The sequence below is a fragment of the Durotheca rogersii genome (assembly GCF_024521655.1).
Source record: "Durotheca rogersii strain YMJ 92031201 chromosome Unknown GGS23scaffold_7, whole genome shotgun sequence".
In the NCBI taxonomy this organism is placed as follows: domain Eukaryota; kingdom Fungi; phylum Ascomycota; class Sordariomycetes; order Xylariales; family Xylariaceae; genus Durotheca; species Durotheca rogersii.
The window spans coordinates 1,519,276-1,532,930 of record NW_026251238.1 but is presented as its reverse complement, the minus strand read 5'-3'; the positions used below and the strand labels follow the sequence as shown (position 1 = coordinate 1,532,930).

The 13,655-nt window shown below is 54.9% G+C and overlaps 4 protein-coding genes across 4 annotated transcripts; 2 read left to right on the top strand and 2 right to left on the bottom strand.

The window, feature by feature from the left end:
* Window positions 1-1,118: 1,118 nt before the first annotated feature.
* GGS23DRAFT_604608 (uncharacterized protein) lies at window positions 1,119-3,867 on the top strand (the record flags this gene model as incomplete). The annotated part of the gene is made up of 2 exons (XM_051519623.1): window positions 1,119-1,213; window positions 1,983-3,867. 2 exons carry the CDS (start codon window positions 1,119-1,121, stop codon window positions 3,865-3,867), a joined length of 1,980 nt encoding a protein of 659 aa, XP_051373114.1.
* Window positions 3,868-6,395: 2,528 nt separating this feature from the next.
* Window positions 6,396-7,063, bottom strand: GGS23DRAFT_620230 (methylated-DNA--cysteine S-met; the record flags this gene model as incomplete). The annotated part of the gene is made up of 2 exons (XM_051521082.1): window positions 6,776-7,063; window positions 6,396-6,695 (listed from the first exon to the last, which is right to left on the bottom strand). The coding sequence occupies exons 1-2, from the start codon at window positions 6,962-6,964 to the stop codon at window positions 6,396-6,398; spliced, it is 489 nt and encodes a 162-aa protein (XP_051373113.1). The 5' UTR covers window positions 6,965-7,063.
* Window positions 7,064-9,642: 2,579 nt separating this feature from the next.
* GGS23DRAFT_497818 (uncharacterized protein) lies at window positions 9,643-11,723 on the top strand. Its single transcript, XM_051514451.1, has 12 exons — window positions 9,643-9,843; window positions 9,932-10,021; window positions 10,074-10,169; window positions 10,226-10,309; window positions 10,362-10,424; window positions 10,482-10,544; window positions 10,661-10,726; window positions 10,788-10,913; window positions 10,992-11,060; window positions 11,128-11,190; window positions 11,254-11,319; window positions 11,375-11,723. The coding sequence occupies exons 1-12, from the start codon at window positions 9,747-9,749 to the stop codon at window positions 11,533-11,535; spliced, it is 1,044 nt and encodes a 347-aa protein (XP_051373112.1). The 5' UTR covers window positions 9,643-9,746; the 3' UTR covers window positions 11,536-11,723.
* On the bottom strand, window positions 11,692-12,840 carry GGS23DRAFT_564202 (ubiquitin-like protein). The gene has a single exon (XM_051516137.1). It carries the CDS (start codon window positions 12,733-12,735, stop codon window positions 11,911-11,913), a length of 825 nt encoding a protein of 274 aa, XP_051373111.1. The 5' UTR covers window positions 12,736-12,840; the 3' UTR covers window positions 11,692-11,910.
* Between the last annotated feature and the right edge of the window lie 815 nt (window positions 12,841-13,655).

The following is a 13,655-nucleotide window of genomic DNA, read 5'->3' as shown; positions in this document are numbered from 1 at the left end:
ATCATCTCATCTCTCTCTCTCTTTTTTCTCCCTTCTCGTCTCGCCGTCGCGCGTCTGCCCCTTCCCGTGACAAGGACACGGCACGCGCCAATGAGATCTTGCGGCGGCGGCAACTCGAGTCGCTGCCGTCAATTAATCTCGTTCCAATTCCAATTCATTTCCAACCTGGTCGCAACGCACCAATTTCAGCAACTGCGACTCAGCCCGTCTGGTGGCAACCGGGTTTTTGTCGTCATCCTCGATACCCTGGCAATCTCGCTCTCATCACACCACCGCTCTCTGTCTCTCTTGTCTTGTCTCTCTCTCTCTCTGCCTCTTCTCGCCCGCTCCCTCACTCTCACCCTCTCACCCTCACCCACCCACACTTCATCTCCCTCTCTCTCTGTCCGTCAGTCTGCCTCAGTCTGCGAAACCAACCCGCCCCAGCTTGCCCTCTCCGCCCCCACTCCGCCCTATACCTTGCCTTTCTCGCCTCCGCCGCTCTATCGCACCAACCCGGTAACTATTGTTATCGTTGTTCTTGTGCCCATTGTCGTCCGCCACCCGGGCTTACTTCCACCTCGCTCCCCTGTAGACTTCGCAAGTCAGTTACTCTCCGTGTTCCCTCCCCCCCACCGTGTTAAGTATTGATGTATCCTATCGGCTCTAGCTGAGCAGTCTCGAATTCCCCCCTGTCGACATAGCCGGCGGCAGTTTGCCTTCGCGCTTCACAGCCTATACCATTCACTCTTCCTAGTCGAGGCATTTAATATACATGTCCTACTTGCCCTTCTCAGTCCGCCTTTCCAGTTGGTAGTTGCCTCTTGCCGTCCATTCCCAACACCATCAGTCCCGCTTTTCCCTCCTTCTCTCGCTCTTCTCTTCCTGGCTCTTATCTGCCTCGTATACCTCCCACCCATCTACGAACGCATGCACCTTTCTCTTTTATCTATCTCCCTCATCTCTCCCTCTTCCCGTCTCGCATTGCCAACCCCTTTCACTTTTCTTTTCGCGAGGCGCAACCTGGCCATTGCGCACGCGACTTCGGCCAACCCCGGAACCAATTCGATCTCTTGCATCGCTTCTGCTCCGCAGCTCGGGTCTAATTCGATACTCTAGTAGTAGTAGTGACCGGCAAGATGGATCATCAGGAGGAGAAGCCAGACGCGAAGAAGTCGGTGTCTGTCGACACCGTCGAGAAGGAAAAAACTGCGCCCGAGGCCGCTGACGAGAAGTAAGTTACGCTCCATCCCCTTGTCTTCGCCATCTTCTTTTCTCTTTCCCTCTCCCTCTCTCTCTCTCTTGTTGTCGATTAGACGTTTCCCGCTTGCTCTTCCCACCCAGGTTGAGAACGGTATTGCTCATCACATTTTCCCCCTACCTCCTGCCGTCATCAATTATAAAAACCCTCTTCTGTTTAAAAGCCTCACTAGCACCTCTCCCCCTCCCCCCCCCCCCCCTCTCTCTCTCTCTTCAAAGCCTGCTCGTCTCTTTTATTTACTATCCCCTCCGTCCACCCTGGTCTATCCCGCCCCTGCGCCACCCCATTCCCTTTCCCTATGTCGCAACTTTTCTGTCCTATCACGGCCCTCCGCCTCCTCGATAGCTACGAGCCCCGTCTCGGAGAGCACCCTATGTCACCCAACCCACCCGGTCTATCAAACACGCATTAGCAGTCCCAGGCAGCGTGGGTCATAAGAAACAATACCTGGACATACTCGCTGCTGCTCACCGCTAGACTACCTCGCAATTATTGCATGTAACCTATTCGTCTATTTTTACCCTCTTCGAAGCTCCTCAACCCAATCGCAACTCAACTTTATATTCGAAGAGAACCCTACCTCACCTGCGTCTCACCCGGGCGTACTTGGCAAGCGCCGCCCCATGGCTGAATTATAGACCCGTCTCTAGTGCACGCGTCCTTCCTCTCGCTCGTCGCCAATTTCACGACGGCGATCACCGCCTCATTCTAAGCAGCAACGCATATTAACATGAGGTGACAGGCAGCCGACGGTCGTGGAGCCCAAGGCCTCGGAAGAGGATGATACCGCCAACGACGCGGACTTGAGCACGCCTCCCGATTCCAGCTCAGTTTCCAGTGTGAATCCGGACATGCTAGGCGACGAGATCATCGTTAGCGCCCGTGCTAATGGTGACAAGTCGCCTGCTCGCCGCGTAGCGGCGTTGGAGCGAGAAGACGTTGATATGGCGGATGCCGACGGGGTCAAGACCGTCGTGCCCCACTACCCCAAGCGCAAGCGCCCGTCTCTGTACAATGACCTGAATGAGAACAGGCTGGACAACGTACTAGCCAAGGATGGCGAAGATACTGATACTACCTCGGTGAAGGGCAAGCAGCGGCCTAAGCCTGACGATACTAAGCATGTTATCCTAGGTCGATGGCGCGACTCCCCTGTCCCCCAGGAAGAGGGAAAGCACATTGTTGTCGGCTTCATCGACATTCGCGATCGCTTGCGCACCCGTCTTCAGAGCACTAACATCAATGGCGAATCTATCAACACGCGGTTATTCCCCCTGCCTCCCGGTCCGGGCGGCAGCTGGGTCACGTTCGACCGCATCGTCTTCCTGGACCATCTTGTCGGGCTAGATCACAACGAAATTAAAGAATACGTTAAAGTGAGAGGCGAAACCATCCGTCAGCGAACCCAGGACGCCGACCTCGCCGCCATCAGGGAAGCTAAGCACCGCCTCGAGATGAACCCCCCTCCCGAGAACCCTCAGTCTCCCGTTGTTGCGTGGGGCCGAGAGATTCCTAAAAATGCGCTGGCTGGGCGCCCCGAGCCGAAGCGCCGTCGCTATGGTAGCGGCGTCGGTACCATCGCGGAGCGTGTCGAGCACGAACATGGCGACCGCGTGGAACAGGACGAGCACGCGTTGCGTATCGGTACGCTCCACCACCCTATGGACGTTCCCCACGCCCCTCGGAAGCCGACTCGGATTCTGGTCGGCTGCTGGAGCAAGTCCAGCCCGGAGGAGGACAAAGACAAGCATGCGGTTTACGGCATCCTTGGTGCCAATGACATGTTTCGCGTCAAGCTCGTGCGCGAGACGATGGACGGACGCTACATCGACGGAAATTTCCCGAGCGGAGCCGGTGCTTTATGGATATCGTACGACGAGGTTACCTTCCTCCCGCATCTCGCAAACCTGACCCGGCCGGAGATTAAGGAGTACATTCGTGTCCGCCAAGTGCAGATCGATGCTGGTGAGACCCCGGCCGAGCGTGTCGCAAACGAGACCAAGGCGGTATATGAGGCCCAGACTCGCGCGGCCAGCATCTCGGCGGGTAATGCCAACAAGGCTGCGAAGGAGGCGAATGCGGTCCTCCTGCCACCACCTGCGCAGGACCGTGAAGAGATCCGCGAAGGCCGTGAGCTGAGGCAGCATCGACGAGAAGTTATATCTCACGGCGAGCCTCGAGTGGAGCCCGTCCATCCGTCCCGGCATTCTCTCTCAGAAGTTGAACTTCGACAGTCGAGCCGGCATACAAGTAGTGACCCCCTGGAGCGCGTCCAGGGATATGCCAACCGGGAGGTTGCCAGAATCGAGGCAATCCAGATGCGTACCACCCACAACCAAGCCAGCCGGAATGCCGCCATGGCAAATCCGGTGAATGCGATCAACGTGCAGGACGGCCGCCGGGATTTCCAGGAGAATATGCATAGGATGCAGCAAGTTTGGCTGGCGCAAGAAAACATGCGCAGGGGCGCCGGGAACGACGATGTCATGACGCACATGGGCATCAAATATGAACGGAAGCAGAATGGACCGTTCAAGGATCGGCTCGTAAGCCAGGGTACTATCATCAACATCGATGGCGAGGATTATGTCGAGTACCGCGTGCTCACGAAGCCGTCGTTCTTCTGATCCTCGTCCGTAGCCCTTTTGTCAAGGTGACCCTCGTATTCCGCCGCCTCGCTTGTGGCGCGATGCTTTTCGGCCCTAAGTAGACTGACTTCTCTGTCCGATTCCGCATACTATGCCTTTGACTAGAGCCTCGATATCGTTTCCCCGCGGGTTTTCTCTAGTCTATTATTGTCCCCTCTCTCCTCTCCCACTCACTCACTCACACTCTCTCCGTGAGGTTCACGCATCACGGCCTTAATCAACCGTATGAACTCGACGGCTTCTTACTACGATCTCGGGTTTCGCCCAATATACCCCCTTTTCCTACGATTTTCCTCAACTACGGCGCGCGCACACACACACAATACACGCACTCCCTCTCGCACGGGAAATGCTTCGACGATATCGATTATGGCATTTTACCGCCCCTTCTCCGTCTCTTGACTCCTTCCGATAATTTGATAATATTTCTTGAGGTAACCCGCGGTTGACCGAGTTGGGACGGAGGGAGGCTACGAACTAGGGAGGCGTCGACTGATCGATTAGTCGACCTCGAAATGAAAGGACTACTCTTCTCTCGACTGTCTTTTTTGGGGGGCCTTCCTTGATTCTCAGGAAGGGGAAGGGTTGGGAGAGTAGATAACGGCGACAATTCGGGGAATGCCTTTGCTTTTTTTTTCCCTTGCTTCATTCTTATCACGGCGTCGGTCGATCGGTCGACCATGGAGAAAACGGCGGGCGCGGTTTGACAGTCTGTTCGACTTTTTTTTTCTTGCCCTCGTCTCGTTTCCCCCCCTCCCTGTCTCTCTCTTTCTTTCTCTCCTCACGCCCCCTCTTCGGTCTCGCGATCAAGATGTCCAACCACCCCCCATGTTTACCTCATTCCGGAAGGCAGTCCGGGTCCAACTTGCTACCGGCCCGCCGCCTCATGTATGTATGCATGTACGTATGTATGTACACAGACAGATGGACAGACGGACACTTTAATGAATTTACACTCGCGGTGTGTTTTCTGTTCAACGCAGACGACGCCTCCTCTCGCTGTAGCGAGAAGGGGTGGCATGCACATTGGAGGTGACTTGGGTGACTTGGCTCATCCCTATGGCGCGTGGTGTATAGTGCCGTAATTGTGTATATTGCGTAGTCTGGGCATCAGCGGCCCGTGAAAATGACTCGGAAGGCGACGTCGTATAGTTTATGACACGTCTGCTTCCCGGCTGAGGAGGTGTAGTGTTCCCAGTCGATCGACCTAACTTAGCACCACTCCACACCCGGCCCCGCGCCCAACCCAGAGGCATGTATGCGCCGCCGCCGCCGGGGACAAGGCGTGCGGGTGTGTCGGTCGCTCGCGGGGCTAGCAGTGATAGTAGGTACCTATGCCAGAGAGAAAAAGGGGGGAGGGGGAGGAGAAGAGGTCCGTTTCGGTGCCTACTAGGTAGGTATATCGACGACGACGGCCCCGAACAAAAAAAAACGCGAGTGCCTGCCCCGAGAGGAAAGGGATTTCTCGCTGCAGAGCTTGGTGGCGCTACGCAGCGGCAGAGACAGTCAATGAATAGCAGGACAGGGAAAACAAGGAAGGGGACGCGGGGGGTTGTCTACGGTGGCGCTTCGCCGTTGGTTGCTGGGAAGTCACGTCGCCTCTCTCTCTCGCTCGTCTGCCGCGTGCGGCTTCGCTGCGTTGTGGGGTCCTCTCTAATATTCCTACCTATTTTTTGTAGCTGGGGTGTGCCGCTATATAGGTATTGTGGGATGGAGCCGCGAGATGGTGTATAGAGGTGTAGGCGCCTGCGAGTTCCGCTGCCGTTATGGGTGCCCGTGTAGCGCCAGCCAGGCTACCACGACGCCGTCCTCGTGCGCGCCGCCCCCTTCCCCGTCGATGTGGGCGTGCTCCTCGTTGCCGGAGACGTCGGCGTCGTACTCCTCCTCCTGCGGCTCCGAGGGGGGGGGCGAGGTCCTGCTGCTGCTCGGCCCGCACGTCGTCGAGCAGGCTGCGCTCGCGGTTGACGGGCGGGACGCTCATCGTGGGTGCGTAGGTAGGGAGGGATGCTTGAGGGGGAGAGGAGGGGAGCTGGAACTGGAAAAGGGGACGGGTGAAATATGGCTGTGATAGATATAGGCACCTAGTGTCTGTGCGAGAAGCGAGGTCTTGGTGGTGTAGCGACAGTGCCGATCTTACATGGACGGCGAGCGCGGTTGGGGCTACTTATGAGAGAAGTGGATGGGGGCGCGAAGAGTATTCCTGGGGGCTACCTACTACTTGGTATTTTCTAGAATAAGATGTTGAGCTCGAAGGGAAGGTCTTTGTGTATGTACCCATATCGCACAATGCACTCTCCCATCATCGCCGCCCCTTTGATCCTTCTGCAGGTCTGCTAACACGCGCCGGCTCACGGCACTGCTCGAAACTTCCATTCCGGTTCGATCGTACGTGCATCACATCGAGCGTCCCCGCCCATGGGAACGTGTTTTCTTTCCTTCCTTTTTTTTTCTCCTCATCTCGCAAAGGGCCTCGGGAGGAGGAGGAGGAGGAGGAGGAGGAAGGAGGCCTAGACGAACGCGGCCCAGGGCGTGCCGAGGACCCTGCCCCTGTCGTCGAACCGGACGCCCTCGGCGCGCAGCAGCCGGCGCTTCTCGTCGAGGGTGACGCCCTCGCCGCTGCGCGGTCGCTGGCCCCGGAAGCCGCCGAGCCCGCCGCCCGCCGCCACGACGCGGTGGCACGGCACCTGCGGCGCGAACGGGTTCCGCCGCAGCGCGCCGCCCACCGCCCGCGCCGACGACCCCAGCTGCGCCGACACCAGCCCGTACGTCGACACCCGGCCCCGCGGGATCTGGCACAGCAGCGTCCACTGGCGGTCCCCGCCGACGAGTCAGCAGGGGGAAGGGGGGAGGGGGGGGGGGGGGGGGATGGGAAGACGAGGGAACGTACCACTTTCTTCTCAAAAGGCGTGCGGTTCGACGCCGCGATGCGCTGCAGCTGCGCCTCCATGTCGGGAGGGACAGGCGGGGACCCGTCAGCGACCGCGCGCGCAGAAGCGGTTCTGGCCGCCTTTGGCGCCACGGTTACGGCGCGCTCTGGGGCTCCCTCGGTACGCTTGCGCTTCACTCCCGCAGCCATGGTTCTAACTTGGGTACAAGTTGCGCTTGATAAACTGCGAGTTCAGTGATCACTAGGAGGACTAAGAGTCTGCGTCAGACTGGCGGGAGGGAATTTGGCTCTCCAATCGTGCCACGCGTCCGCTCCCGCGCTCGGCATCGCAGAAAACGCGACGCCAAGTCACGTGATGCGTCCATTAAAGGGGCATCCCGTCTTGGCCGCTCTATGAAGGCCATCATTGTGTATGGGTTAGCTGTGGTAACTAGATTCAGGCTAGGTATATTATTCCCTTAGGTCCTGTATCTACCCCGAATCACTTGTAGACCGCCACTGTCTTTGTTCGTGGCAATCAATGGGACATCTCCCCCACCCACCGAATGACAACTTGGAGATTAGGCCGGACACATAGCTATCAATGAAAGGAAAGGATTGTATATTGGGTATTTTCTCCCTAATGTCAGGCTGTTTCCTCATTAGTTTTAATGACTGAGGCCCATCCACCTCATGCAGGCAGACAGGTACCTACAGGTAGGTAGGCATGGCTCATGTGTCTTCTGATGACAAACGTAAGAACCGGGGGGCATATCAACTTAGGGGGGGATTCTAGGTACGAACAGTATCGCATGTGACTTGTAAGGAGGTATTCAATAGTTATATATGAAAAAGACCGGGGCCTGAATTTTGGTCAGGTAACTTACAGACAGCCTTTTACCTTTCTCACGCCGGATATGAACCCTTGGCCAACGTATGTAAATCCGGAGTCTATAATAAGAATTTGGTTCGGGTGGTTATAAAGAGAGCAAAGTCCAGTATTACCGCTCAACCTCGCTAGACTCTTATTTTATCTTGTTTTGATAGCGACGAGGAACTCAAGGCCTCTGCATGTAGGTAGGTATGTGTCGCTCTAGTCAAACCGCCCTAGCTCGTAATGTCTAGGGATTATCTGCGCTATATCGTCTTTGGGCGCAAGCTTACTAGGTCCAGCCTGGCCCCTATTGAGAACGTAGCCGTGAAGAGAAAGTCCCACAAGGCAAGCAGCGAGCCGGCTAGGTTGGATCGACAAAACACACCTAGTGACTCAAGCCACCCGGTATTTCACCATGCCCTGACCTCCCTATTTGGGATCTGGGCAGTCACTTCTACGGTCTTATTTTCTCCCAGCCATTTCACCCTTTTCCCCGCTGGTAAAGCTCGGACATAACGCCTCGATGAAGCGAACCAAACGCTCTATAAATGGCTTGGCTTTCTACGTTTGGAACTTATCAACGGCATGGCAGCTTGTTAGACGGTGCTTGACTTTGCGATAAATCACGCTCTGTGCTCCAATATACGCGCGATCCTTGAGTAGTTATCAACTCCGCCATCACTGCCGTGTCTAACCCTTTTGACACGCGACGCATGTGCGGTCGACCTGCCTTTACATCCCCGGCTCCCCCGGCGACGAAAGAATGCGCTTCCTACGAGAGCACTTCTCGGGCATCAAGTTGCGAGGGGATATAATCGACGATTGTTTACCGGAAATCGTACTAGCCGTCGCAGATAACTTGGACCTCGACGACATCTTGGCATGTCTCCTGGTTTGCGAAAGGTGGGGGTCCAAGTTCTTCGAGGACCACGTCATGTTCTCGGTTCTGAAAAAGGAATGTTAGTGGACAAGCCGCAGCTCAAATATTTTGTCCGTGTGGCTGAGGGAAAATTCCTTGGGGTAATACTACCCGGACCGTTCCAGCAGCACGGTGGAGCTGCCCCAACCCAGCCTCACCATTGTTACATTAGGTACATACTCCATGAATTTCCCCCTGTGGGCAACCGGAGACGACGACTTCCTGGTTTCCTTCCACGGAAGCGGCTAGGTACGTTGCTTGGAGCTTCGATTCCGAGTTCGACAAAGACAAGGCCTTGAGAACCTCTTCTGAAACCCATTTGTACACCTCGGGTCGGTTCTATACCTAATCATCATGGGTTCGGTTCCGATTTAAACTGGGGCACCAGTTATGATGACGCTGCAGGCTCTGACAGCGATACCAGCCTGCGAGATGCAGAGACTCAGCCCCAGACTAAGACGGAGACGGTGACGGATTAAGGCTCTGGCGTACGCGAGTGAAAATATTCTGACTGCGACTCCCGACATGTTTACCCGTCGGACTTTCGTGACCAAAGGTACGTCGAAAGTAAAGGTAGTTGGGTGTTGTAGATAGCTCACAGAAGGCAGAGATGTAGGGGTATGGTAATAGAGACCGATATTGTGGTCGAGGATAGCTGTGTCTCTGTTATGAGAAAGCAGCAGACCCCCGAGGCTCTAGCCTTGAGATTGTTCGATGGCGTGAAACCCAGCCCATAAAATGCCTCTCCTGTCTAGCTCAATAGCTAGGACAAAGGAAGAGTGGTAATAATGCAGGTAATCATATTACCTACTGTGATATCTGCTTCGGCTTCCCCTGACGTCGAATCAGGGCATCGCAAGGGGGGTCGGTCCAGTGGTGACGAGGACCTCGTTTATAAACAGCCACCAGCCTCGCGCGCGTCTACCACGACCAATACCTAGGACCATGATGAATGCGGGCGTTCATTCTCGAAGTGCACTTTCGGCAAACCCCTCTTTATGACAGAGCCATAGAACCCCGATGCTTCACCGAGACTATGATAGTAGCATAGGACGTCTGTGGTTACCCGGCGGGGAAAGGCCTCTCTCTCTCTTCACCTCCGATATTGCCCCCCCTCCCACCCAGAGTGATTCGAATCTAGGGGAGAAAAAAAAACCCAATATTGATCTCTAGCCGTCGCCCAGTCTTAAAATTGCAAGATGATGGGATGTCACACAAAACCAGGATGTGCCGCTACATGTTGTAGGGGACGCAAAGATGAATCCGGGCCAGTTTCTTCGAAGTTCTGTAAGAAGCGTGAGTGGTTTACCCAAGGAGGAGAACAGGTCCACGGGAGAGAGACGGGCGGAACGGCGCCTCATGTAGCTGACGTTCCAATTCACAGATACCTGTGACCATTTCTATTTCCCAATCCCAATGAAGGCCCCGCGATGCGAGTTCCAGAAGGACCCGAAAGATTCAGTTTGCCCTCATCGTGAGTGCCAAAACCACGATAGGAGCAAAGACGATAAACTAATAGCGAGGAGACGTAATATGTACCGTACAAGGATGCGAATGCCCGAGGCTCCAATACCGCGACCCAGACAATCCGGTGTTCAGACGCTATAAATTTTGCTATGACCGTAGGAACTACTGATGGTATAGTTCGAAGTGTGTGGACTAGACTGACCTCTGATAGACAAGTGTGCGCTGCGAGAATGCCCAGAGAAACGCCGGCCTGACGGTATAAACCAAAACCAGTTCATGACCTACTGCGATAACCGTAAGTCGGGGACCTCCCACGACCGTGGCATAGTAATCTAATGGGTTGGAAGATAACTGTATTGCAGAAGGATGCCACAGCATGGTACAGGCCGGGAGAAGTTGCTGCGAGAGACGTGAGTGACTGATGTCCGCGTGTCGAACTGCTCAACTGACGCTGATCATCTGGGAAGATACTTGTGGGAGGCCAGGCTGTATGGCTATCACCGTCAATCAGGGGAGGTTCTGCCGTACACGTACGCTTTCTCCCTCCCTCTCTCCTCCTCTCCCCAATCCTCCTCCTCTCCCCAATCCTCCTCCTCTCTCTCTCCGAGGAGCAGTGCGGATCCCGCGGTTAACTTGGCCGGTCTAGACAACGTGTGCGAGTGGCCCGATTGCCACCAGCCCAAGACTGATCCGCACAACTTGTGCAGAATCCGTGAGTAGTAGAGCATCCGCACCGCTGTCCTAATCGATGTCACAACATTAACGGAAGCCAGACACCCAATGCAGTACTGCTGGCTGTACAGTACTCAAGCAGATCGGCTCGATGCATTGCGCCAACCATACCTGTTTCTTGAGAGGCTGTAATAATTCGACCGGGGCCTTTCGCCTCTGCACCAGTCGTCCGTAGTATTTCCCTCTAGCTAGCACTCATCGTTAAGAGATAGAAAAAAGACCTGGCTGACCGTGGAGATTGATAGATCGGTGCCAATTTGCCAGCTGTAACGAGCATCGAAGGACAGCGCCGGGGGCCTTACACTGCCCGTCTCGTGAGCTGACCTCTTTGGTCCCGCTTCCTTTCGAAGGTATTACCGTTAGACCTAACTGTCCAGCTAGACTCTTGTCGCAGCCGTGGCTGCAGGAACGGGGTCGAAGAGGAGACGCCCTACTGCGAGGCCCGTAAGAGCAACACATTTCCGCCGACACGATGCAACTAGTTTACTAACGAGGTGCTGTTACTAGATGCTTGCGAGGCTCCCGGTTGCCGACTAGAAGCTAAGCTGGAGTGGGAACACAAGTGCCTTGATCGTAAGTCGTTTCGCGGAGTCTAGACCTTTACCTACTAACTCTGTCTCTACTATAGATTTCAAGAGGCGTTACGAGAGCGTAGGCGAAGCAAGGTTGATTGACGAAGTGAGGGAACTAAGACAAGTGCTCGGAGAGCGTATGGCGGTAATCCAGGATCAAGAGGAGTGTATCCGCCGCCAGGACGCTATGATCCGCAGGTTTGGATGCTGTAACTAAGGGTGGGAGCAGTAACTTGGACGTCGTCTTCTCCCTCACGTCTGGGCCGTGTCCGCATCTCGAGGCGAACTGAGAGGAACGGAATTATAGAAAGAAGAAAACCTTCTACAAAAAAACATAAGAAGGGGGTTTCTTTAGACAAGAATGCTAGGAGACTTCAATTTTTGCGGGGACCGAGGCGCGAATGTATTTAGAACCTATCGGGTATATACGAAATAATATGGCGTTGGGCGATGTTCGAGAGGTCGATCGCTGACCAACTGAGCTTCCAATAGCTCGACGCGCACCAACCCCCTAATGTATGAAAGCAAGGCGACGGAATTACTAGCACTGTCCCCGAGGTTTCTCGACGCCTCCCTTCGCGCTGGGCCCGGCTTAATCGCCGGTATCTACCTCGAGATCGAGCTGGACTCCGTTGCTAATTTCGTAGTCGGCGAGGGTGAGCATGTCTTTGAATGGCCGTTGCCCCTGTCTCTTGAGCAGGATTTCGTGCGGCTCCCGCCCGATCCGCGCCGCCACCATGATCTTGAAGTCCTTAATGGGGTCTGACGCAAAACACGGAATGGCCGCCTTGGTGCCCAACCGATCGTTCACGTGGACGATAATCATCTCTTCGCCACCGCTCGAGGGCGCGGCCGGTGGTCTTTCGGGTGGCTGAGAGGTATCTGCGCCGCTGGACTTGGATTTGGACTTGGGTTTCTTGGTGGACGAGGAGGCCCCAGCATCTCGGTCGCGGTCTCGGCGGCGCGGAGACGGGGAACGGTTTCTGTAGCCTCTAAACGAACCACCGCGGCGATCACCGTCTCTACCATCCTCCGCATCGTCCCGGCGTCTTTCTTTGTATTTGAACCCTCCTAGGCCCTTCTTTGGCCGTGGTCGGTCTTGATCTGCGCCCTCGCTTCCGCCTGCATGCCTCCTGTCTGAGTCTCTCTCCTCGCGATCCGTATCTTGTCTATCCGATTCCCTGCCTGTTCGATCCTGCCGGTCATCTCTATTCCGATTTCTGCGGTCTCTCCAGGGCTCTTCCCGGGATCGGTAGCTGTCGGGGTTTCTGTCGCCTGCCCTGTCACGACCATCCCGTCCACCCCGTCTATTACGGTCGCGACGCGGTGATTGGCTTCGGTCGCCACTTCTACTTCGCTTGCGAGGCGGTGGGGAATCGCCCCGGGCCCTTCGAGGTGAGGCAGGTTGGTCCGACATCAGTAGCAATATGCAGAGGACTTCGGAATACTATAGCAAGGCGGTATGTAGAAATGGTGGTGGAGCTGAGTAGATGAGAGGGTTATGTTACCTCGTTGAATGGTGGAAGTAGGTATGAAATTATCGAGTTGGGAAAACCTGACAGTGACTTGCCCGGTGTTGTGCTGACTGTAAATCTGATATATGCATTATTCCTGTATTAAGATACACTAGGTTCTTATGCATAAATGGGGCATCTTCTAGATACCCCGTACTATGCACATACATACTTATGTATATATACATGTGCAGTATTCAGGTTGTTGCCTGTGTTCATACCTACGATGCATATAACAAGCGGAAGTGAAAATAATATCTCTATTGTGAGCAAAATGCCTTCTCTCACCAGAAGAGTAGAAGTGCTCATGCATCTATCAATCAGGTCATCAGGTAACAAACTACGTAAAGTCTGAGTTCGTTAAAGAGGGTCGAGAATGCCCAACCCCAGCATGCCGTGCCCCTGTTAGCAGTGTCTCTACCCCTATTATATCCCCCCTTTTCCCCTTTCCAGCCCTCCTCCTTAATCACTGCGAGCCCAACACGAGGCCACAAAGCATAAACCTACCTCGGCCATTCGTCCTTCCGGGATATCTATGTATCCAACCAACTTGACTGCCGTTCCTATCAGCCTTCTGTAAAGAAGCATATCTGAACAAAGGAATTCAGCTGAGATGATAGCTTGGAGTGATGGTCCTCGGTGCCTCTAATGGCTTCGATGATAGAGCAACCAGTGTGTCACTTTTGCTCTCCGAAGTTGCTGCCTACGTGGTAGAGAGTACAAAAGGTAGTAGGGGAGGGAAGACTTAGAAACAAGACTGTTATTCTCCTGTTAAGGAAAGAAGAAAGGAAAGGAAAATAAGGATGATCGGCATCTGTTTTGT

What these genes read in the sequence shown, in the direction of transcription:
- GGS23DRAFT_497818 (XM_051514451.1), top strand. Translation starts at nt 9,747, where the DNA reads ATGATGGGATGTCACACAAAACCAGGATGTGCCGCTACATGTTGTAGG. An exon ending in CTTTCGCCTCTGCACCAGTC is followed by an intron (nt 10,914 to 10,991) that starts GTCCGTAGTATT and finishes GGAGATTGATAG; the next exon opens with ATCGGTGCCAATTTGCCAGC. An exon ending in GACGCCCTACTGCGAGGCCC is followed by an intron (nt 11,191 to 11,253) that starts GTAAGAGCAACA and finishes TGCTGTTACTAG; the next exon opens with ATGCTTGCGAGGCTCCCGGT.
- GGS23DRAFT_564202 (XM_051516137.1), bottom strand. Translation starts at nt 12,735, where the DNA reads ATGTCGGACCAACCTGCCTCACCTCGAAGGGCCCGGGGCGATTCCCCA.